The 25,161-nt window shown below is 40.3% G+C and overlaps 1 protein-coding gene across 1 annotated transcript in view; it reads right to left on the reverse strand.

Annotated features, from left to right (window-relative positions):
• Positions 1–11,653: 11,653 nt before the first annotated feature.
• Positions 11,654–25,161, reverse strand: part of TWSG1 (twisted gastrulation BMP signaling modulator 1) — a 67,996-nt gene continuing 54,488 nt past the window's right edge. Inside the window, exons 4-5 of the mRNA XM_031003585.3 lie at positions 17,504–17,770; positions 11,654–14,718 (exon numbers count right to left, since the gene is read on the reverse strand). Coding sequence (XP_030859445.1) covers positions 14,537–14,718; positions 17,504–17,770 — 449 coding nt within the window. The 3' untranslated portion in view covers positions 11,654–14,536. The remainder of the gene's footprint in view (positions 14,719–17,503; positions 17,771–25,161) is intronic.

A 25,161-nucleotide genomic window follows, 5' to 3' on the forward strand; every position in this document is an offset into this window, starting at 1 on the left:
AGAAATAGATTCTTAAGCAAGAAAGCACATTTAATTGGAAGATTTTTGTGGGAAGTCTAAGAATCAAATTGGGGAGGACAAAGAGAAGATCAGCTCCAGAGAATCTGTTGGTAGAACTCTTCTCCAGAACGGTGTCATTAAGTGACTGGCCTCCTGGGTAACTGTCTTCAAGTTACACATTCTCGAGACAGAGATGAGCTGTCTTGGCTTAGGTCAAGTGAATGTCTTGATCCCAGCTGTGCTGGGATGCAGGGTTGTTACAGCATAGAAGAGGCCACTGAGAGGTCATAGTGAGAAGGAAGTTGCTCCAGCTAATGTCTGCTACACACTTGGAATCTTGCCACCCTTCTTCTCTGAATTCCTGACATTGCTAATATATAATGTATTTATATTGAAAAGTAAATGTTCAGATGTCCCTAGTATTTCAGCAGACTAGATTGACTGGGAAAGTTCCAGATAAAAAAATAATAAGAAATGCCGACAAAATATAACCAAATATATATATTTTTTGAGATACAGTCTTGCTCTATTGCCCAGGATGGAGTGCAGTGGCATCATCATAGCTCACTACAGCCTCAAATACCTGGAATCAAGCAATCCTCCCACCTTAGCCTCCTGAGTAGCTAGGACTACAAGGCATGTGCAACCACACTTGGCTTATTTTATTTTTTCTAGAGATGATGTCTCACTATGTTGTCCAGACTGGTCTTAAACTCATGGACTCAAGTGATCCTCATGCCTCACTCTCCCAAAGGGCTGGGACTACAGGCATGGCATAAGCCATCTCACCCAGCCCCAAACCTTTTTTTTTTCTTTTAATATGCAGTTGGGCTTGTAAATAATTAAGGAAATTCCCCAGATTAAGAAAAGAAAGAAGTCTGATGCTGAAGCTGAAAGTCAGAATGACACTGTTACGAGGCGTTGGCCTGTGGAAGGTAGAGATAGCTGTTTAGAGGCCTTCTCTCACCTCCCATGGAGCTGAGATTCTTGATAAAAGGGTGGACTGGAAAAAATTCTCTTTCTGACAATAGTAGAACAAATGACAAACAGCTGTGTTGGTATGGCTCTGGATAGGGCAAATGTCTCCCTGAAAGTTCACGATCATGAAAGTTCATGCCTTCATGCTATTCTGGAGTTCAAAAATGTATCCTACCAATTTATACTGACTCCTGTAAACTGAGAAATTAACATCAAGGGTTTCTGGGCTGGTAACCCCCTGAAACAGCTGTAGAAGCAAATAAAAATCCTCCTAAAAACTATATATCCACAGCTCAAGTCTCCTAGAAATTACCCAGACAAAGCCCCACTGAGCACAAGCTTACACTCCAAAAGTATAAAACATGTGAAAAGAGGCCACCATACGTACACTGGAAATTAAAACTTTAGCCATTGGAGTCAAAGACATCAGAATGCTACTCTGCCAAAGTCTTTAGCTACTATAAAATCATCTCTGGGTATCATTACTGCCTTAGTGACTACCGATTTCATTTGACCAGCAACTCATAAACACACATTTATCATGCTGAGAGAGCCTCAGAATAAAATTGTCCCACTGATAAAACATTTAGAAATGCCCACAGTTTCCTGTCAGTAATTGTCTGTACCCCACAACCAGTTTAGGCACAGTCTACCAATTTATGCTTTACCCCTCAAATACCAATAGGCACGGATTTTAAAAGTTTAATTATCAACACCCTAATTGATTCTCTCAAAAACAACAACAACAACAACAACAACAAAAACCCAAACTGGAAGAATCTACTAGCAGTATCCAGAAGAAAATCTCTGCAAAAATCCAGTAGAAAAATCCACTTAAATAAGGGGCAAATTCAAAATAGTTAAGAAAACACAGAACATAATCTTGGACTCTATCCAAAGGCAGTGAATACATGATTAGACTCACATCAAATAGAAGGAATATTAAACACAATTTCTTGTATTCTATGCTGAGAACTTAAAAATCAGTAATCCTTTTTCATAGGTTCCCTGAATCTCAAGTATTGGACCTGATAGAGTTCTCACATTTTTTGGTTGCCCATTTTTAGTACCTAGTATGTATCTGGATAAAGGAAATAAAAAACTGGCCAGGTGCGGTGGCTCACGCCTGTAATTCCAGCACTTTGGGAGGCCAAGGCAGGCAGAGCACCTGAGGTCAGGAGTTCGAGACCAGCCTGGCCAACATGGCAAAACCCCATCTCTACTAAAAATACAAAATTAGCTGGGCATGGTGGCGCATGCCTATAATCCCAGCTACTCAGGAGGCTGAAGCTCGAGAATCACTTGAACCTGGGAGTCGGAGGTTGCGGTGAGCCGGGATCGCGCCTTTGTACTCCAGCCTGGGCAACAAGAGTGAAACTCCATCACAAACAAACAAACAAAACTATAGAAAATTATTATTGCATTACTCATTTATGAATTATGAATAGCTTGGAATAATAGTACAACATGTAGCAATTGAGGAATAAATCATTGTTTATGGATGATATTTATCATGCCCTTTATTAAAACCCAAAATACATTTTTTATCCTAAGAAAATATGTTACATACTTGAGATTCGAACCGGCCTTCATAGATGTTCTTTTCATATTTTAGCTAAAAGAATACTTCTTCTTTTTTTGTCTTTTTTTTTTTTGAGATATGGTCTAACTCTGTCCCCCAGGCTGGTGTGCAGTGACATGGTCACTGCTCACTGCAGCCTCAACTGCCCAGGCTCAAGTGATCCTCCTGCCTCAGCCTCCTAAGTAACTGGGACTACAGATGTGCACCACCACATCCAGTTAATCTTTTTACTTTTTGTAGAGGCGTAGTCCCACTATGTTGCCCAGGCCGGTCATAAACTCTTGGGCTCAAGTGATCCTCCTGCCTCGACCTCCCAAAGTGCTGGGATTATAAGCATGAGCCACTAAACCTGACCAGGACTACATCTTGACTGATTTACCAGATCACATTAGGAAGAATTTTTAACATGGCAGACCAGAAAAAAATTTTGAGGCCTCAAATAAAGAATATTTAAATATTTCTAACACATGGATTTCCAGTTGTTCTAGTTTGTGTAGAAGTGGGTTTCTAAAGAGAACACTTAATAAAGCTGAAACTTTTTCTGAAGCATATCTAGTGAAGACCTTTAGCTTTTACCTGTGCTTTATCCTAAGGCCTTTTTCTGCTAATCTCTGTATCTCTTTTGGGGATCCACTGCTCCCCCACTCTGTCCCCGTGACTTGGGAGGATTGACTTCCAGTCTGGGCCAGCGGGAGTCTTATCTGGGACTCCCAGCTATCTGAATAGTGATGATCTCTTCCTGCTGAGATTGACATGTGAGCCTGGTGTAGTGGAAGGCTCCCTGAGATTGTGGCCGTGCAGAGTACCAAAGAGCTGCAAGCAAGAGACCATTTCCTGCACTTAGACTTGCCTAAAGCCATGGTATCCCGAGGCTTTCAGGTATCTGAGCCTTCTCACCAGTATTTTCTTTTTTTTTTTCACCTGAGCTAGTTTAAATTTGATTTCTGTCATTTGTAACCAAACCTCCCCTATGAGAATACTAAAGGGAGTTCTTTAGGCTGAAATAAAAGGACACTAGATGGTAACCCGAATCCACATGAATAAGTAAAGAGCACTCATAAAGGTAGCTAACGAGATAAACGTAAAAGACAGTATCAATATATTTTTTGTTTGTAACTCTTTTTTCCCCACCTATCTGATTTGAAAGACAACTGCATAAAGCAGTAATTATAAGTCTATGTGATGGGCACACAAAGCATAAAGATGTAACTTGTAAGACAATAACATCCCAAAGGAGGAGAGAGGAAATGGAGATACATAGAAACAAAGTTCTTGCATACAACTGAAATTAAATGGTAGTAATCAAAACTAGATTGTTATAACTTAAGATGTTAATCGTAATCCCCAGGGCAACTGCTCAGAAAATAACTTATAAGAACACATAGTAAAAGAAATGACAAGAGAATTAAAATGGTACATGACAAAATGTCTTTAATGTAAAGAAGAAAGGGGCAGTAAAGGAGAAATAGAAAAAAAGACAAAAGACAAATAGCAAACACAAAGCAAAATAGCAGATATAAATCCTTCCTTATCAATAATTACATTAAAATGTAATTATTACATTACATTTTAATTACATTAATTAAAATGTAATTAATTACATTAATCTCTGTAATTAAAAGGCAGAGATTGGTAGCATGGATTAGAAAACATGTTCCAACCATATGGTGCCCACAAGAGATACACTTTAGAGTCAAAGATATAAATAGGTTAAAAGTAAGAAGATGTAAAAAGACATACCATGCAAAGAGTAAACAAAAGAGAGCTGAAGTGGCTATACTAACATCAAACAAAATAGTTTTTAAGGTACTAATTGCTACTAGAGACAAAGATATTTTATAATTATAAAAGGGTCATTCATCAAGAAGATTTAAGAATTATATACATATATGCACCTAACAAGAGCTCCAGAATATATTAAGCAAAAACTGACATAATTGAAGGGAGAAATAGACAATACAACAATAATAGTTGGAAACTGCAATACCCAATTGTCAATAATGTGTAGAACGACTAGACAGGAGATCAATAAGATAATAAGTGACCAAATGTGTTAACATGGTATAAGTCCTCTTATACCACATTACCAGATCTGTGCTGTCTACTAGCCACACGTGGCTACTGAGCACTTGAAATGTAGCTAGTCCACATTTGGATGTGCTGTTAAACATACACTAGATTTCAAATAATACCAAAACAAGAGAATGCAAAATGTGCCATTGGTAATTTTTATATAAGTTATATGTTAAACTGCTAATCTGGATATATTGGGTTAAAGAAAATATATTATTCAAATTAATTCTATATGTTTATTTTTACTTTTTTAATGTGGCTACCAGAAAATTTTAAATTACATGTATGATTCACATGTTTTGCTGTCCTGCGAGACTACTTCAGAAACCAGAGAGAAGAGTCTGTGGTCTATGATTTTAATATGGAAAAATCTCAAGGCTGAGCCTCTTGTTCAGGGATGAGAGTCACTGCAGACTAATCAACGAAGTTTCAACAAACTGGTCCAGTCATGGGTTGTATATGGTTTTTGGCTTAAAAGAAATAATTTATTCCACCTTCAAATAGCACAGAGAAACTAGAGAATATTGATCTTTTCTAGAGAAATTCAGCCAAAGAGAAAAATGTAACTGCATTAAATGAGAAATTCTATTACACAGATAAAAAGACCACTATTAACATGTGAAGTTATCCAACTCATATATACATCTTCAAAACCAAGAACCTCAGAAATTGCTATTAGCTAACTTCATCTAGATCATTTTAAGTCATGCCCCTTTTGATAATCACGAAACCTCATCCTTCTTTACCTGCCACTCTGTCTAGAATCAGTGCTTTTCTAGCTGTGCCAGGGACTGCCTCTGCACTTTCAAGCTGGATATACAATGTCATTCTGGTGTGGGTATATACAGCCAAGTAAACAGGCAATTACAACACAGAGTGATAAACACTATGAATGGCAAGTGTTTAGGATGCTATAGGCACCCATGCATAGTGGAGATGACTTGGGCCAATCATTCTCCCCTTCTTCATTCTCTCCCTACTTACTAACAATCTTGAATTTTATTCAGTTGCTAATTCCTTGTCACTCTTGCAAACAGTGGTAGCCAATTAGACTTCAACAATTGTTGGATGGGCTTCCTGAAGGCTGACTTGACTTGGAGGTATATAATTTTTACACTAATCTCCTATTTCCTTCTTGGAAAGCAAATATGATGGTTGGGGCTCCAGAAGGCATCTTGAGACTATGAGACAAATTTTAGGACAGCAGAGCAAAAGGAAAGCCTACTTCCTGGTGACAATGTAGAGCCCCCATTCCAGATCTGGTCTATGTATTTTCAGAATTCAAGTTATGTGAGAACAAACAATCTCTAGTTGTTCAAGCTACAATTACTTCAGGTCTCTATTATTAGCCATTAAAAAATGAAGGGACCAAATAGGGGTGGAAGGGGAGACTAGGAAAGCTGGGCCTGTGGTCTGCCATGACAAACTCCTGAGAATAAACGCCCCTGGAAATCCTCAATGGAAACAGCCTTCCATAGAAAGACCTCAAAGTTGTGGCCACTAGTTAGGCAAAGCCGTCTGAGATAACTCAAATTCTGCACGGTATTATTTTAGAACAGTTGTATGATTCTTAGAACATGAAAAAAATACAAGGGTCAATTCAATTAGATTCAAAGTTCTTGAACCTGATATTCAAAACAGACTTATTTCCATATTTGAGAATTTCACCAAAGGGTACTTAGAGAAAAAGACAAAAATATATCTTTTTTTTTTAGACGGAGTCTCACTCTATTGCCCAGGCTGGAGTGCAGTGGCACGTCTCGACTTAGTGCAACCTCTGCCTCCCGGGTTCAAGTGATTCTCTTGCCTCAGCCTCCTGAGTAGCTGGGATTACAGGCAACTGCCATCATGCCTGGCTAATTTTTGTATTTTTGTAGAGATGGGGTTTCACCATGTTGGCCAGGCTGGTCTTGAACTCCTGACCTCAAGTGATCTGCCCGCCTCGGCCTCCCAAAGTGCTGAGATTACAGGCATGAGCCACCGTGCCCGGCTGAAAAAGACAAAAACGTATCTTAAGAATCAAAGATATGCAAAATCCAATCCACTCATTGACCTGGGTGGAAAGGGCAGACTTCTCTGAAAAGTTGGGAAGACGTAGGTAATGTGTATCACTTGGAACGGAGAACAACGTCTCCCTAAACCTGATGCTCCTTCCTGGGTAGGAAATCATTTAGTGTACCATGGGTCTTTCTCTGCCTTTATATTCATTCTGCCTCTGAGAAGAGAAACAACATGACTGGCAAATTTGGGAAGAAAACTGGGCATACTCTTCGTCTTGGTAGTAAATTATCTGTAAAGAGCACGTATTTTGCCCTGCTTGTCCAGGGGCGGGCCCTTCTTGACTTATGTTTTGGGGTGTGTCTGGCTAAATGTTGGCTAAGTCTTGTCCTCTAATCTGGTCTTCCTCCGTTTCCAAGTTCTCTGGCACCTATTTTACTGAGGCCATAGAAACCTCTGTGACCTGTTTTGCTTAACCAGAACCTGTTTTTCAACCATGGAATGATTTGGAGGATCTGGGATAAAAGACTCAAAACTATATCATTAGTACTATTGTGTTAAGAATGGGCATATTTGAGTATTTTAGAGGATTTGGCTTATTAGAACACAACCTCACAACTCCAATTTAAAATTGGTAAGTGTGAAATTGAATGAGAGTTGATTCTGAGTTGAAATCTTCCTGTTTATGTGCAGTATTGGAAATTTCAACAGGCTCACCTCAATAGTGAGTTTATTAGCTGTTGAAGTACTCAGCAAATACTGAATGAGGGCACTGTAAAAACGATTATTAGATATATAGTTAGGCTGCTAGAAGAAATATTTGTAAACTGTTTTTAAAAACTTATGGAAGAACTAAGTTTGATTTTGTAAATTAAATACATTAAACATTAATTTTAAAAATGAACATTAGTTTCTGTGTAGTGTCTTCTGCAAATAAAATTTGCCCTCAAGGACACCAAAAAAATTCATATCATCATGCGCGGTCTTCTTGCTAGGTTGCTAAATAAGTCCCTTAGTCTCCCACAAAGCCTGCATGGGTCAGCAGTCTAAAAATGGCCTCAGCCACATGGCTAAAGGTGTATCTGCAATACTGCAAATAGCCCAGTAGAAACCTCAGGTTGAAGTGTGGGAAACGGAAGTGTAGGGTAATGATGAAGTTAGGATGCTGCTGAGGAATGTCCTGGGGTCAAAGGCTACACCATTGTGAGCTGCTCAGTGAAAGGCATGAGGAACGGACGCAGAGGGACAAGTGTCTCAGATTGATGAAACCATACTTACAGGGGGAGTGACAGAGGCTCCAGGGGATGTCCACCTGGCCTGCTGAGATGGGCCTAGTGGTGAGCAGGGACATGCTGCCTGGATCTGAGAGGTCTGCTGCACAGTTGACACTTACTTGTCTGAGGGCACTGAGGAGCCACTGTTTAAAGCATATGTAGGTTAAGACTCGCCATCACTCATCCACAGAAGAGCTGGTGCCCATTGAGTGTGAGACATTAGGTGCTGAGAAGCTGTGTTTAGGGCAGTGACAAACCAAAGAAACAAGGTCCCTGCCCTCAAGGGCCCCACAGTCTAAGAGGAGAATGCATGATAAACAAGTAACCGATGAATACTTTTGGAGAGGTGTCTGCTGTTAAAGAAAGCAGACAAATGGGATGGGGGAGTGGGGAGGGGCTGCTCCTTTAGAAGTGGTCAGAGGGCCAGGCACAGTGGCTCATGCCTGTAATCCCAGCATTTTGGGAGGTTGAGGCGGGTGGATCACTTGAACTCAGGAGTTTGAGACCAGCCTGGCCAACATGGCAAAACCCCGTCTCTGACAAAAGTAACAAAAAATTTGCCAGGCATTGTGGTGTGCACTTGTGATCCCAGCTACTTGTGAGGCTGAGGTGAGGAGGATCGCTGAGCCAGGGAGGCGAAGGCTGCAGTTAGCCAAAATGGTGCCACTGCACTCCAGCCTGGGTGACACAGGGAGACCCCATCTCAAAAAAAAAAAAAAAAAAAAAAAAAGGAAGGTCAGAGCAAGGAGCCACAATCTGCACAGAAAGCAGGTCCAGCAGGGGAAACGACTCCTGCGACAGCCTGAGGGTGAGAGAGACGGCAGCACGAGCTTGGCCTGCTGAGGCGGGAGTCAGCAGTGATGGGAGTGGGGATAAGACATGAGACAGGAAGAGGAGATGCCGGCCGAGGCTGTGAGACAAGGAGTCTTGGGACACAAATGCAGTCCACAAACCCAGGGCTGCAACGCATCTGTCTCATTGTTTTCTTGGAATCAAGTAAAATCCGACTCTGAGCCTCATCCCATCTAACACTGGCCAGGAGAGAGGCTCTGTCACCCATCTTGGGACTCACAGAACCCTGGTGGCAAGTCTGGGGGGCTTTGAACAATGAGGGCTGGGCTGCTAATATGTCTTAAGTAGAAACCCCTGGAAAGAAGCAACTGCAGGCTCGGGTTCCCCGTGAGCCACGGGCCGAGAGCGCTGGTCTCCACGGTCAAGAGACGTGGGCCTCTGGGATCTACCTTCCTGGCCCCTCTCTCAGGCCCTCAAAGGCCTCATTCTCTCCCTTCCCCTAGCAGAACGCCCCGGAGCCAGGGAGGCTTCAGGAAAACAAGAGATGGGTTCTCTGCCCTTGCTCGACTTCCTAGTGGGTAACTCATACCTTTCCGAGGCAGACGAGCGCAACGGCCTTGCTCTTTGCCTAGAACTGGGGGTGGAAGCAGTAATTACCGGTACACGTGTTTTAGAAAGATTACGCTGGCTGCAGAGGGAAGTACGTAAGTTAGACGGGCAGGAAACACATTTCGGCCATAAAGATATTTCGCCGGTGACTGTGCCTAACTTCAGGGGCTATCTTCAGCCCAGTGAGGGAAGTCCTGTCTCCCTGACTGGCGGGGCGCCTGCACTCTCCAGGCATCATTCGGTGAGTCACAGCGCGGACTCCAGGTTTCCCAGCACTACTGGGAGGGGGCAGAATTCTTTTCCTCTTTGCATCTGCACGGAGAATTCTCATCTCAAAAGCCAAACCTTGGAGTTGTTGCTGACCCCACACTTCAAGCAGACTTTAAAATAAAAGGAGGTAGAACATACTTACTTTTTTTTTTTTTAATTGATACGGAGTTTCACTCTTGTCGCCCAGGCTGGAGGGCAGTGGCGCATTCTCCGCTCACTGCAACCTCCGCTTCCCGGCTTCAAGCGAGTCTCCTGCCTCAGCCTCCTGAGTAGCTGGGATTACAGGCACGTGCCACCACACCTGGCTAATTTTTGTATTTTTTAGTAGAGACGGGGTTTCACCACGTTGGCCGGGCTGGTCTCGAACTTCTAACCTCAGGTGATCTGCCCGCCTCCGCCTCCCAAAGTGTTGGGATTACAGGCGTGAGCCACTGCGCCTAGCCCACATTTACTTTTTACTGGTTAGTTAAAGCTCAAAGGTCAAAGAGCTGTAATAGCTAACACCCACCCGCTAATGGCGCTAATGGCATGTCTGCCTGGCTTACTGAGCTCAGTGCCTGCCAGGTCTGGAGCAGCCCCATGGGGCCGGATGCGCCATGTTGTCTGCAATGTCTCCTGGAGCCTCGGGCTTGGATGCCTCCCCTTCCAGCTCAGCTTCACTCTCTCTGACTGTCCACATGACTAGCTGCTGTGTGGACACCTTCAGCAAAAGTACAGCTTTCCTGGTCAAACGTTGTATCTGTCCTTGAAACTCATCCTACCTTCCGAATGCCCCAGCTCCTTTCTTAAGTCACTCAGGCTGTCCTCTTGAGTTCTTCCCCTCTCTAGATCCCCCAGGCACGAGGCTGCCAAAACATGGACTTTGAAATAAGGTGGATTTGCCATGGCAGCACAGTTTATGGCTCTCAATTCTAACAGTATCCTGTGGGAGAGCTGAGAAAGGTTTTTCCCTACCTTGATCCTTCTGCAACTCCTTGCAACCTTTAGATCATTCTTGTAAAGCTGGTTGGCATCTGAAGGCCCACAGAGCAAGCAGAATAGTAAAGTATTCATTTAAAAGGTTCCCCCATATTGGAATAAAGCATATGAAAAAGCAGACAGCAAAATGTTCTAAGATCTGTTCTGAGAGAATCTGTAGAGACATCCTGAGAAAAGAACATTCTTTGCTGATTTTTTGTTTGTTTTTTAAGACAGGGTCTTACTCTGTCACCCAGGCAGAAGTGCAGTGGCACAATCAGGGCTCACTGCAGCTTCCGCCTCCCTGGGCTCAAGCGATCCTCCCACCTCAGCCTCTAGAGTAGGTGGGACTACAGGCACATAATCACTGTGTCTGGAGTTGGCTCCTGCTGGTGGGTTCGCGGTCTTGCTGACTTCAAGAATGGAGCCGCAGACCTTCTCGGTGAGTGTTACAGCTCTTAAAGATGGCACGGACCCAAAGAGTGAGCGGTAGCAGGGTTTATTGTGAAGAGCAAAAGGACAAAGCTTCCACAGCGTGGAAGGGGACCCGAGCTGGTTGCCGCTGTTGGCTGGGGTGGCCAGCTTTTATTCCCTTATTGGCCGCTCCCCACCATGTTCTGTTTCTGTCCTATCAGAGTGCCCTTTTTTCAATCCTCCCTGCTATTGGCTACTTTTAGGATCCTGCTGATTGGTGTGTTTTACAGAGCACTGATTGGTGCATTTTACAACTGTCTTGCTAGCTACAGAGCGCTGATTGGTGTGTTTTACAGAGCACTGATTGGTGCATTTTACAATCATCTTGCTAGCTTCAGAGCACTGATTGGTGCATTTTACAATCCTCTTGTAAGACAGAAAAGTTCTCCAAGTCCCCACTCGCACCAAGAAGTCCAGGTGGCTTCACCTCTCATCAACACGCCCGGATAATTTTTTTATTTTTGTAAAGACGAGGTTTCACCATGTTGCCCAGGCTGGTCTTGAACTCCTGAGATCAAGTGATTCGCCCACCTCAGCCTCCCAAAGTGCCACTGCACCCAGCCCGCTGATCACTTAAACACTATCTTCTTTAGACAGAAATGTCAAATTTATGTCTATGCTGAAGTTAACAAAAAATATGACTCACTCATTTCAATTTTTTATTAAAATACTTTTTTGTTAATAGGGACAACCAAAGAAAAATACACAATTTTATATGTTGTAGATCATATAAAATACAATAAACATAAACTCTTGGGAATGCAGAATAGATTTCAAAAATCTTAAAAGAAGCTTTCATAAAAATAAATTTTAGAAATGTGGCTTATATTTACTGCATTTTTTCAGAAAACTTTCTTTTCTCCATTTTAATGCTACCCTGATTATAAATAATGGTTCAAATTTCTAACATCAATTTTGCTTTCTGGAATTTTAGGAATCACATGTCTAAATGAAGACCTCTTTTTTATACCACCCTACATAAACACAGAATAGATTTTATTTAAATTACCATTTGATTTGGCACCACGATTGTAAATACAGTTTTAGTAATAATTAAATGTTATGGGGGAAAAACTAACAGAAAAACCTGCTAACAAGCACAAGTCTTACTATAAGAAAGGATCTTTTATATATGGCTTTTATGATACCCACTGATTTAAAACCTAGTGCTTTTAAAATCTGGTTATAAAAAAAAGTAATAACCTAATTTTTTATTAAAAAAAAGAATTTTTACCAAAACTTCAATATAGAAGTGAATGTGCTTAGAATGGTAATAGAGGATCTAACTTTTAACCAGGCTATCAAATTCTTGAATATTTACTTTCAATTTGGAAAAATATTGTTATTCAGAACCTGAAATACATTATAAAACTGGAAATGGAATCTTTTAGGTGAATTCTTTCTTTCAAACCCTCATAAATCAGCCAAATTTGAAGGCAAAAGATCTTTACATTTAGGGATAGTTTCTAATGAAAGAAATCAAGATAAGAAAAATCAATTAAAACAATGTGGTTTAAGAAATTATCCTCCTAATGTAGGGGGTGGGAAACAGATATTACATTTTAAAATTTAATGAAGACCTAAAAAAATGATAAATGCAGTTTTAAAATATTTGTTGTCATCATTAAGAAAACATTAGGCATGTTGCCAACACACACACAAACATCACTCCACTCACAGTAGGAAATGACTGAAAAACAGCAGAGTTGAACTGCAGCAGGAGACTGCAGATTCCTTTCAGCTTTCTGTCTAAAGCTCCAGAATACTTTCAGCTCTACAGGTGCTCATGAAGAAGGGGAGCTAAATGTTTTCAAGGCACTTTTAAATGAGGCATTCTAGGTAAAAGGAAGAAAAGGAGACCCTAATGTTTTCCTACCAAAAAATATATCCATGAGCTAAATCTCAACTTTTTAAAAGGCTAAAATATCTTGAATATTCATTAGAGTTATTTGAAAGAGCAGAAAAGGTATTAAGACCTTAATTTATAACAGTTGATAATAATATTACAAATGATCTTTTAACTAACTACTATTCAGATCATGAATGATACAAAATGTGTCCAAGAGCATTATCTATTTTTATATACTAAAATATGTAGACGTAAAAAGAGGTATTCCTAAAAAGTTGCTTGGAGTTCAAATATGCACTAGAGCAATTACTAATTTTGTAAAATTGAGTCTGTAATATAAATATTTATGTTTTAGATTCATGCTTAAAGATTGAGATTTTATTACTATGAAGGGCACATAGTATCTTTATTGAAAGAAACATTTATTGAAACATTATATAAAATGTTGACTAAATTCTGTAGTGTATTTGGAGCGAACATCATCTTGAATAGAGATTTTAAAATTTCATAATCTTAACCTCCGACGATATGATTATACTTGTTTAAAAAGAACATTATATCCAGATATAAACTTAACAAATGAAATATTACAAAATATGAACGTAGATAGTTTTAAGTTTGTTTCCCATTATGATTCCCAGCATTTTCACCCTGTCCTGTTCATACGAGTCAATTCTCTTCTTCAATTCCTGTCCTATCAGCCGTCTGCTGAAAAACACTGCTTTGTCTTGGCTAAGGCTGCACGAGTTCAGTCTCGCACTGGCTCAGCCTCCCCTTTCCGCGACACCATTTCCCTACCAGGGTACAAGCTGTTTCCTGGTGCTCTAGGTGGAGTCTGATTTGGCATTCGTTCCCCATCCCTAGTGCTCTTTAAGCTGGTACCTGAAGTCACAGAAACGCTTTTGCTTGCTAATTATTTACCCCAGCAGTGCGTTTAAAGCAATTTCATAGGTACACCCTGAAAATCTTGGTAAAGATTCTTCATCACTGCCTATGTCAGCACTTTGTGCAGGGGAAATGGAAGAGAATAGGAAACTTTCTCTAAAGCTTTGTCAACACATGTATTATAGAATGGATTGTACTATGTAAGAGTTCTCAATTATAAAATATGGTAAGCATTTACCTTTTAAAACCAACATAAAAGGGATGAAATTAAGCTTTTTATGATGATATTTTTATATGAGTTATCAGAGTGGTACATCAAATATCTACTCTATTTATAAAATGGACAAAACAAGGCACAATGAGGAATGATGTGCAACTATAAAAACTCAGTGTGCTAACAGTAGCACATGAAGAAATCATAATTCACATCAACATGCTTCTGCTAACACTTTCAAAGCAAAAACCTTTTGGAATGCTAGAGGAAAACTACATCAGACTTCATGTTAAAAACCTCAGATCTTTCAAGGAATTCTCTGCGCACCTGCTTCTCATATGACCAAAGTTGTACATGTATTCAAAGGAAAGGGCTTATTGCTAGGGGGCAACAAAATCAGTAAGAACAGTTATATAATTAAACACATCACTGGCTATGTCATATTTTTAAAAGAAACTTATTCCAAAGTCTTTACAACTTAACTTACTGGGATTCTGATACAAGATACAACCAACAGATTTACAGAATAACTTTTTATACCTATTATTTTACTAAGTTGCTTTGGTTTGCATTTGTCTTCTTTAAAACATGCAGTTCATACATTTGACAGTTTTACTACCATAGTCAATACATTCTGGACCAATGCACTCGCAGCAGGCATTATGAAACCAGCGATATTTGGATGCTCCCATGGACTCACAGGATATTTTACACTGATGTATGGACATGCAGTCATCAAAATAAACCACAGTACACATGTGTTCTGAAAAACAAAAATTTAAGATTTCAGGGCAAGAAAGAAAAACAAAAAAATGCTTTATTACCTAGTTGAATATTAACAGTTATTTATCTTAGTTCTCTTATTACTGGTCTGTACATGACAAAGATGAGGTACAGGAAAAAAGATCTTCATTTATTAATTATGTTGAGAAGGAAGTCAGATTCTCCCACTCCATCTGAAGAAGGCAAAGGGCTTCCTTAGCTTCTTTTATTAGATTTCAGGCTTTCATCGAAAAGTTGGATTATTGGGCTTAAGAACATTTGCTATGTTATACAGCTGTGCTTTTAAACTGGGCATTTCCTTTTTTTTGAGATGGAGTCTCACTCTGTCACCCAGACTGGAGTGCAGTGGTGCGATCTTGGCTCACTGCAGCCTCCGCCTCCCAGGTTCAAGTGATTCTCTGCCTCAGCCTCCCGAGTAGCTGGGATTACAAGCATGCACCACCACAGCCGGCTAATTTTTATATTTTTAGTACAGGAATCAGAGAATCCACAGAACTAAGTAGAAAATGATAGATCCATAAGTTAAAAACAGACAACAAATAGTACTGCAAATGCAGGCCAGGCATGGTAGCTCAAGCCTGTAATCCCAACACTTTGGGAGGCCGAGGCAGGTGGATCACCTGAGGCCAGGAGTTTGCAACCAGCCTGGCTAACATGGCGAAACTCTGTCTCTACTAAAAATTCAAAAAATTAACTGGGCATGGTGGCGGGTGCCTGTAACCCCAGCTACTCGGGAGGCTGAGGCAGGAGAATCACTTGAACCTGGGAGGCAGAGGTTGCAGTGAGCCGAGATTGCGCCATTGCACTCCAGCCTGGGCAACAAGAGTGAAACTCCATTTCAAAAAACAAACAAACAAACAAACAAACAAACAAAACCTGCAAATGCAGGAGGAGCAGTAGAAAAAGACTAACTCTATCTGGGGGAATAGGTGCCCAGGAAAGATGTCACAGAGAAAAAACTTTAGTTGTGTCCTGAAGACAGCTGGAGTTTCCAGGAATTAGCTTCTTGCTAATTGCTTCATAAATTTAAATAATCTTTGAGCAAAATTTATGAATTATTATTTAATATGTGTTACGTTGATTACTTACATTTTAATAATGGAGAAAATGATAGCAAAACATATTATTATTGCATTCCATATGTTTCTAATGTTTTCCAAAATCTAGCATTTGTTTTACAAAGTACTTTAACCTAAAAGGGAATAAGAAATCTTACACTGTCTTTTAACAGAAGCTGTTTTGCCTTTTACTATTAATGTTCGAAGCTCACACTGTTTTTTGTTTTCTTGGTTTTTTTTTTTTTTTTTTGAGATGGAGTTTTGCTCTAGTTGCCCAGGCTGGAGTGCAATGGCGCGATCTCGGCTCACCACAACCTCCACCTCCCAGGCTCAAGCGATTCTCCTGCTTCGGCCTCCCAAGTAGCTGGGATTACAGGCATGTGCTACCACGCCCAGCTAATTTTGTATTTCTAGTAGAGACGAGGTTTCTCATGTTGGTCAGGCTGGTCTCAAACTCCCGACCTCAGGTGATGTGCCCGCCTCAGTCTCTCAAAGTGCTGGGATTACAGGCGTGAGCCACCGCACCCAGCCCACACTGTTTTATATAGGTAGGAATGTAATGGAGGGCACAACTAATAGTCAAGTAAGAGTACAAATTATACTATTTATACATAATTCACCTCATGTTTTAAGAAATAATTGCAATTTTCATAAGTGCTTTATGCTTCCACAGTAAAATTATATGGTGCCTTTTGTCAAAAAATATCAAAGATTTTATAAAAGTCACATGCTCTTTACATTCCAAAATTATGATATGACCTATCTTCACTAATAAATGCTCTTAAATATGCTTCTGTAATTTGTATAAGTTATTTTCTCACTTAATTCCTTTTCTGACCAACAGCACCCATTTGCAGAGAACTGGCTGGGGTTAGTTTATGCCTGGAAATGATATGTCTGGAATACCAACTTGCTTATAAAGAAATTTAGCTAATGACTTTGGCATCATTTTGGTATGGGTGCTATTATAAAAATCTGACTTCATGGGATACTCTGAATGTTACCTGACAATGAGCAATATTTTATTAGAGAAGCAGCATTGTTGCTATCTTATGAACAGAATAAAGCCTAGCACAAATAAATACCAGAATTAGGAACAATTATCTATTTTCCAATACAGTACAGCCTCTGCTGCCAGGAGTATGGAGGAATTCTGACAATATGCTGACATGCCTCTTTATCTTTTTTTTTTTGGTGAGACGGAGTCTTGCTCTGCCACCCAGGCTGGAGTGCAGTGGTGCGATCTTGGTTCACAGCAACCTCCGACTCTCAGGTTCAAGCAATTCTCCTGCCTCGGCCTCCCTCGTAGCTAGACTACAGGTGCCTGCCACCACACCCGGCTAATTTTTGTATTCTTAGTAGAGACGGGGTTTCACCATGTTGGTCAGGCTGGTCTCGAACTCTTGACCTCGTGATCCACCTGCCTCGGCCTCCCAAAGTGCTGGGATTACAGGCATGAGCCACCACGCCCAGCCGACATGCCTCTTTATCTACTAAAGGATCGGAGATTTTTTTTTTCTCTTATCCTTCTGGCATGTGCCTCTAGATATGATGGGATCAGGGTTACTGAGTCTAGAATTTATGTGAGATGATACAAATTCAAAACCAAAAAGCTGCTCCAAAAGATGGTCTTATATAGGTTTTATAGATTACATGGACAGACCACATGAGGGGGCAGAATGGAAAAAGTCAACTGTTGGCAGTTACCTTTGTCACTGGAATAGGGCGCGTGAACATTATTGCTGGGGACAGACACATTCTGGTGGTGTGGCTGGTTCACAGTTTCTAAAAATGAAACCAGATTCTCATGATGTGAAAGTTCTTCTGCAACAGGGAAAGAAACGATGTTCCAATTCAACTGAGTATCTCCTTCTGTGAGTGCCCGGAAGAGAGAAGGGATCGGTTCATGCAGCTCCTCCACTGTGCTCTTTGAAGTTGGAGGTGTGTCACTATAATTTCGAGGATTACACATACCTGGGTTGGGGGTAATATCATAAGATTTTGTTAGTTACTGCCTTGCAATCAGAGCTATAACACATTAAAATTATGTAACTTCTAGGATTACACATGGATATTTTCCTAGCTTTTTTTTTTTTTTTTTGGCTGGGTGAGCCTAAATGATGATATTCTACCCCAGTAGCTTCAAGCATACTGAACGCTCAGATCTTGTTTTTTAAATACATAATAGGAACCAGAGCTCCTTGGAGGAAAGACTGATTTGAAGGCTGGGTCAGGAAAGTACAAAATGAGCCAGGAACACATTTGTGCCAGAAAGTAAGGAAGTGCACCATGAATGATGGGACATGCTGAAGAGACACAGGAGGACAACTGAAGGAGCTCCTACTGGCTAATAGACAATTTGAGCATTAAAATAATAATAAGCTGAGCGCAGTGGCTCACGCCTATAATCCCAGCACTTTGGGAGGCCAAGGTGGGAGGATCACTTCAGCCCAGGAGTTTGATACCAGCTTAGGCAACATAGCAAAACATCATCTCTACAAAAAATAAAAAATATTAGCTGGGTGTGGTGGTGCATGCCTGTAGCCCCAGCTACTTGGGAGGCTGAGGCGGGAGGATTTCTTGAGCCCAGGAGATAAGGCAGCAGTAAGCTATCACTGTACCACTGGACTCTAGCCTGGGCAACCCCATGTCAATCAATCAATCAATCAATCAATCAATCAATAAAAATGGATTACCATCTTGTAAACAAAACAAGAATCAATGAGTTCTTATATATAAATAAATACAAGAAAAGGGAATGATATTCCTTACCAACTGATAAATGTAGAAGAAAGGAAACAGAAAATCACCATTTGGCACTATCACAGGGGTTTGATTCGGATGGGAATGGTCAATGGATATTAAGTCTGATGGGTGACTGTTAGATAAGAACATACTGATGTATTCTTGGAAAGTTCTCCACAAAATACTAATCACTTACAAAAGGTCATTAATAATGACTTTAATGTGGAGAAGTCTGGCGGGCACCAATATGATCAGAAGATCAAAGTTAACATCACCAGTGATGGGAGGTGGTGATGTTGCCAAGAATGTGTGACATAAGTCTGGTCACAAGTAAACATCAGGTACATCAAGGCTGAGGGAAATCCTGTAAAATCAAGGTCTGTACTCTTTAACACTGTCAAGAGAAAGACTAAAGGACTGCTTCAGATTGAATGAGTCTGAAGAAACATAACTACTAAACGCATCACATGTTCGTGGATAGGACACTGGGCCAGAAAGAAAGAAGAGGTACCATTGGGACAGCTGGTGACACTGAATGGGGTTTGTGGATTGGGTAGCAATGTTATATTGATATTGGCTTCCTGATTTGGAGGGCTGTATGCCAGTTTTTAGGAGAATATCTTTGTTGTTTGAAAATATAGACTGGAGTGTTCAGTGGTAATGGGACATTGTAAAGCTTGCTTTGCAAAGATTCAAAAAAACATGAATGATCATGTGTGTGCATGCGTGTGTGTGCATGCATGCGTGTGTGTGTGTCTGTAGGGAGAGGAAGGGTATTGAGCAATGAAGCAAATGCAATGATAAAATGTTTTTGTAAATTGACATAATAATTATACTTATGAGTTACAGTGATGATTCAATGCAATCATGAATAATGATCAGATCTGGGTAATTAACACATCCATCATCTCAAACATTTTTGTGTTGGAACATTCAATATCCTTCTTCTAGCTATTTGAAATGTATAATACATTATTGTTAACTATAGTCATCCTATAGAACTACAGAACACTAGAGAACTCATTCCTCCTATCTAGCTGTAATCTTATATCCTTTAACAAATATCTCTCTATCCTCCTGTTCCCCCTACCCTCCTATCCTTCTCAACCTCTACCATCCTCCGTTCTACTTTTTACTTGCATGGAATGAACTCTTTTCTAACTTCCACATATGAGTGAGAACGAGAGCATGTGGTGTTTAACTTTCTGTTCCTGGCTTATTTCACTTAACATAATGTCCTCCAGTTCCATCTATGTTGGCATAAATGACAGAATTTCATGCTTTTTTGTGGATGAATAGCATTCCATTGAGTATAAATACCACATTTTCTTTATGCATTCATCTGTTGTTGGACACCTAGGTTGACTCCACATTTTGGCAATTGTGAATACTGCTGCAATAAACACAGAGGTGCAGATGTCTCTTCGATATACTGATTTCCTTTCCTTAGGATAAATGTATAGTAATGGGATTGCTGGATATGGTAGTTCTATTTGTGGTTTTTTGAGGATGCTCCATACTGTTTTCCATAGTGGCTGTATTAATAACTGGGGAATCTGGGTGAGGGAAAATATAAATCTTTTTATCCTTCTGGCAAATTTCTCTATATTTGAGATTATTTCAAAATGAATTATTAAAAAATAATTTTAGGTCAGACATCATGGCTCATGCCTTTAATCCAAGCACTTTGAGACGCAGAGGTGAGAGGACTGCTTCAAGCTAGGAGTTCAAGACCAGCCAGGACAATATAGTGAGACTCTGTCTTTATCAAAACAAACAAAAAAATTAGCTGAGCATGATGATGCGTGCTTGTAGTCCCAGCTACTCAGGAGGCTGAAGTGGGAGGATCACTTGAGCCCTGGAATTCAAGGTTGCAGTGAACAATGACTGTGCCACTGCACTCCAGCCTGGGTGACAGAGTGAGACCCAGTCTCTAAAAAAAATAAATAGATGGAAATAAAAATAATTTTAAAAGGAGAAAAATGGCAGGAGAGAATCAGAGACAGAGTATAGAAAACTTTTTCAGTGAGTTTTGCTATAAAGGGGCAAGTTGACACAGTGTTTAATCAGCCCCAGCCTTCAAGCTGTCCCAGCTGACACCAAGCGGATCAGAGAGGAGGTATCCCCATAAAACTCAGCCCCAAATGCAGATTTGGGAGCTAAGGAAATGATTCTTGTTCTTTTAAGCCACTATGTTTTGGTGTAGCTTGTTTAGTAGCAATAGTTACTGGAACAGAACCCTCTGTGTTTCTTTTTGTGAGCATTATATAAGCATACCTTATTTTATTGCGCTATATTTTACTGGACTTCATAGATGCTATGTGTTTTATAAATTGAAGGTTTGTGGCAACCCTGCTCTGAGCAAGTCTATCAGTGCCATTTTCCCAATAGCATGTGCTCACTTTGTGTCTCTGTGTCACATTTTGGTAATTCTTGCAATATTTCAAACATTTCATTATTATTATAACTGTTATGGCGATCTGTGATTACTAATCTTTGATGTTACTATTGTAATTGTCTTGCAGCAGCAGGAAGTGCCTCCATATGCAAGCTCAACTGATAACTGTTGTGGTTGTATTCTGACTGCTCCACCAACTGGTCATTCTCCTGTATCTCTCCCTCTCTTTTGGCCTCCTTTTCCCTGAGATACAGCAATATTGAAATAAGACCAATTAGTAACCGTACTATGGTCTCCAAGTGTTCACGTCTCTCACTTAAAATTAAAAAAGTTAGAAATGTCTGTCTGCTCTCTTTCACAGTAAACAAACAAACAAACAAATAACCCAGTATTTTTTAAGCCAAAAAAAAGAAAAAGAAGAAGAAAGCTTAGTGAAGATGGCATGTTGAAAGCTAACACAGGCCAAAAGCTAGGCCACTTGTGCCAAACAGCCTAGTTGGGAATGCAAGGGAAAAGTTCTTGAAGGAAATGAAAAGTGTTACTCTGAACACATGGATGCTAAAAAAGTGAAACAGCCTTATTGCTGATATGGAGAAAGTTTGAGTGGTCTGGATAGATCAAACCAGCCAAAATATTCCCTTAAAGTTCAATCCAGAGCAAGGCCCTCTCTTCAATTATGTGAAGGCTGAGAGAGGTAAGGAAGCTACAGAATAAAAGTCTGAAGCTGGCAGAGATTGGTTCATGAGGTTTAAGGAAAGAAGCCATCTCTATAACATAAAAGTGCAACGAGAAGCAGCAAGTGCTGATGTATAAACTGCAGCAGGTTATTCAGAAGATCCAGCTAAGTCACTGGTGAAGGTGGCTACACCAAACAACAGATTTTCAATGTAGATGAAACAACCTTCTATTGTAAGATGATGCTATCTAGGACTTTCCTAGCTAGAAATAAGTCAATGCCTGGTTTCAAAAGCTTCAAAGAACAGGCTATGTTGTTGGGGGCTAATGCAGCTGGTAACTTTGGGTTGAAGCCAATGCTAATTTACCATTCCAAAAACCCTAGGGCATCCATAAGATTTATGCTAAATCTACCCTGCCTGTACCCTAGAAATGGAACAACAAAGCCTGGATGACAGCACATTTGTTTATAGCATGGTTTACTACATATTTTAAGTCTACTGTTGAGACCTACTTTTCAGAAAAAATGATTCCTTTCAAATATTACTGCTCACTGACAATGTACCTGGTTACTCAAGAGCTCTGATGAAGACGTACAAGGGGATTAATGTTGCTTTCATTCCTGCTAACACAGCAGCTGTTCTGAAACCCAAGGTTGAGGGAGTCATTTCAACTTGCAAGTCTTATTATCTCAGAAATATATCTATCAGTGCCATTTTCCCAATAGCATGTGCTCACTTTGTGTCTCTGTGTCACATTTTGGTAATTCTTGCAATATTTCAAACATTTCATTATTATTATAACTGTTATGGTGATCTGTGATTACTAATCTTTGATGTTACTATTGTAATTGTCTTGCGGCAGCAGGAAGTGCCTCCATATGCAAGCTCAATTGATAACTGTTGTGGTTGTATTCTGACAAGAAATATATCTTGTAAGGTTATAGCTGCCATAGATATGATTCCTCTGATGGATCTGGGCAAACTAAATTGAAAGCCTTCTGGAAAGGATTCACCATTCTAGATGCCATTAGGAACATTCATGATTCATGGGAGGATGTTAAACTATCAACATTATCAGGAGTTTAGAAGAGAAGTTGAGTACAACATTCATGGATGACTTTGAGGGGTTCAAGACTTCAGTGGAGAAAATTACTGAAAATGTAGTGGAAATAGCAAAACAACTAGAATTAGAAGCGGAGTCTGAGGATGTGACTGAATTATTGCAATCTCATTATAAAACTTGAACAAATGAGGAGTTGCTTCTTATGGATGAACAAAGGAAGTGTTTCTTGAGATGGAATCTACTCCTAGTGAAAATGCTATAAACATTGTTGAAATGACCACAAAGGATTTAGAATATTACATAAACCTAGTTGTTAAAGCAGTGCAGGTTTCAGGATTGACTCCAATTTTTTATTTTTATTTATTGAGAGAGAGTCGTACTCTATCACCCGAGCTGGAGTGTAGTGGCACAATCATAACTCACCGCAGCATTGAACTCTTGGATTCAAGTGGATCCTCCCACCTAAGCCTCCCAAGTAGCTAGGTCTAGAGGTGTGCACCACCACGCCCAGCTAATTTTTTCCATTTTTTATAGAGATGGGGTCTCACTATGATGTCCAGGCTTGTCTCAAACTCCTGGCCTGAAGCTATTCTCCTGTCTCAGATTTCCAAAGCTCTGGGTTTATAGACACGAACCACTGCACCCGGCCTAATTTTGAAAGAAGTTCTACTGTGGGTAAAATACTATCAAATAGCATGACATGTAACAGAGAGCTATTTCATGAAAGGAAGAGTCAACTGATGCAGCAAACTTCAGTGTTACCATATTTTAAGAAACTGCCAGCCAGTGTGATGGCTCATGCCTGTAATCTCAGCACTTTGGGGGACTAAGGCTGGAGGATTGCTTGAGGCCAGGAAATTGAGACCAGTCTAGTCAACATAGTGAGACTCCATCTCTATTTAAAAAAAGAAGAAAGAAGGCTGGGCGCAGTGGCTCACGCCTGTAATCCCAGCACTTTGGGAGGCCGAGGGGGGCGGATCATGAGATCAGGAGATCGAGACCATCCTGGCTAATGTGGTGAAACCCCGTCTCTACTAAAAATACAAAAAATTAGCCGGGCATGATGGTGGGCACCTGTAGTCCCAGCTACTTGGGAGGCTGAGGCAGGAGAATGGCGTGAACCTGGGGGGCGGAGGTTGCAGCGAACCGAGATCGCGCCACTGCACTCCAGCCTGGGCGACAGAGCGAGACTCCATCTCAAAAAAAAAAAAAAAAAAGAAGAAGAAGAAAGAAACTGTCACAGACACTCCAGCCTTCAGCAACCACCAGCCTGATCAATTAGCAGCCATCAAGATCTAGGCAAGAGCCTCCACCAGCAAAAAGATTACAATTGCCTGAAGGCTTAGATGATTTTTTGCATTTTTTAACAATAAAGTATTTTGTATTTAAGGTATGTATTTTTTAAGACATAATAAAATTGCACACTTAATAAACTACACTGTAGTGTAAAATAACTTTTATATGCACTGGGAAACCAAAGTATTTGCGTGACTCACTTTATTGGGACCTTCGCTTTACTGCAGTGATCTGGAACCAAATCAGCAATATTTCTGTGGGGTATGGCTATACTTTTGAAAGCTAAATTATGTTTCATTTTTGTTTCGCATCTATTAGGTATAAGATGGAGTTTCACTTCTTCCTCAGATTAAAAGTTTAAAAAGTTAAACCAAATTTATAAATTCCTGTTTTTATAAATTCAGGGAGGAGAAAAAAAGCCATCTATTTCCTCATTTTGTTAGTTTAAGGATCATGGCAAGAGCTGAGGAGAACAAAGTTGTGTGTGCTCTTCATCACATTTTTCAATACAGCTGAACTTGAATAACTTAGGCTGTATGACAGGATCATGGATTAAATGATCAAATCTGATCCCTTTATTCATAAAAAGAAGAAATAGGTGCAGATAAGTCAAATGACTTGTCCAATATTATGTCATCTAGGATCAGAGCCAAGATCATGATGTAGCCTCCTGATTTCATGTCTACTACTCTTTCTAATAACTACATCTATACGTAATCTTTAAGTGGTATCAAAAGGCAAATAATACTTAGAATGCTCATATTATACAACTATACATAATATAGTCTTCTGCCAAATTTATAAATAAAAATTAGTGGCCGGGTACAGTGGTTCACACCTGTAATCTCAGCACTTTGGGAGGCTGAGGCGGGCACATCACCTGAGGTCAGGAGTTCGAGACCAGCCTGACCAACATGAAGAAACCCTGTCTCTACTAAAAACACAAAATTAGCCTGGCATGGTGGTGCATACCTGTAATCCCAGCTACTCGGGAGGCTGAGGCAGGAGAATCGCTTGAACCCGGGAGGTGGAGGTTGCGGTGAGCCAAGATTGCGCCACTGCACTCCAGCCTGGGCAACAAGAGCGAAATTCCATCTCAAAAACAAACAAACAAACAAACAAAAAGCCAAAAAACAAACACACAAAAAAATTAGTAAATAGAGTTGAAGGTAAACAACTGAGTTCA

Source organism: Gorilla gorilla, chromosome 17 (assembly GCF_029281585.2).
Source record: "Gorilla gorilla gorilla isolate KB3781 chromosome 17, NHGRI_mGorGor1-v2.1_pri, whole genome shotgun sequence".
Taxonomy (NCBI): domain Eukaryota; kingdom Metazoa; phylum Chordata; class Mammalia; order Primates; family Hominidae; genus Gorilla; species Gorilla gorilla.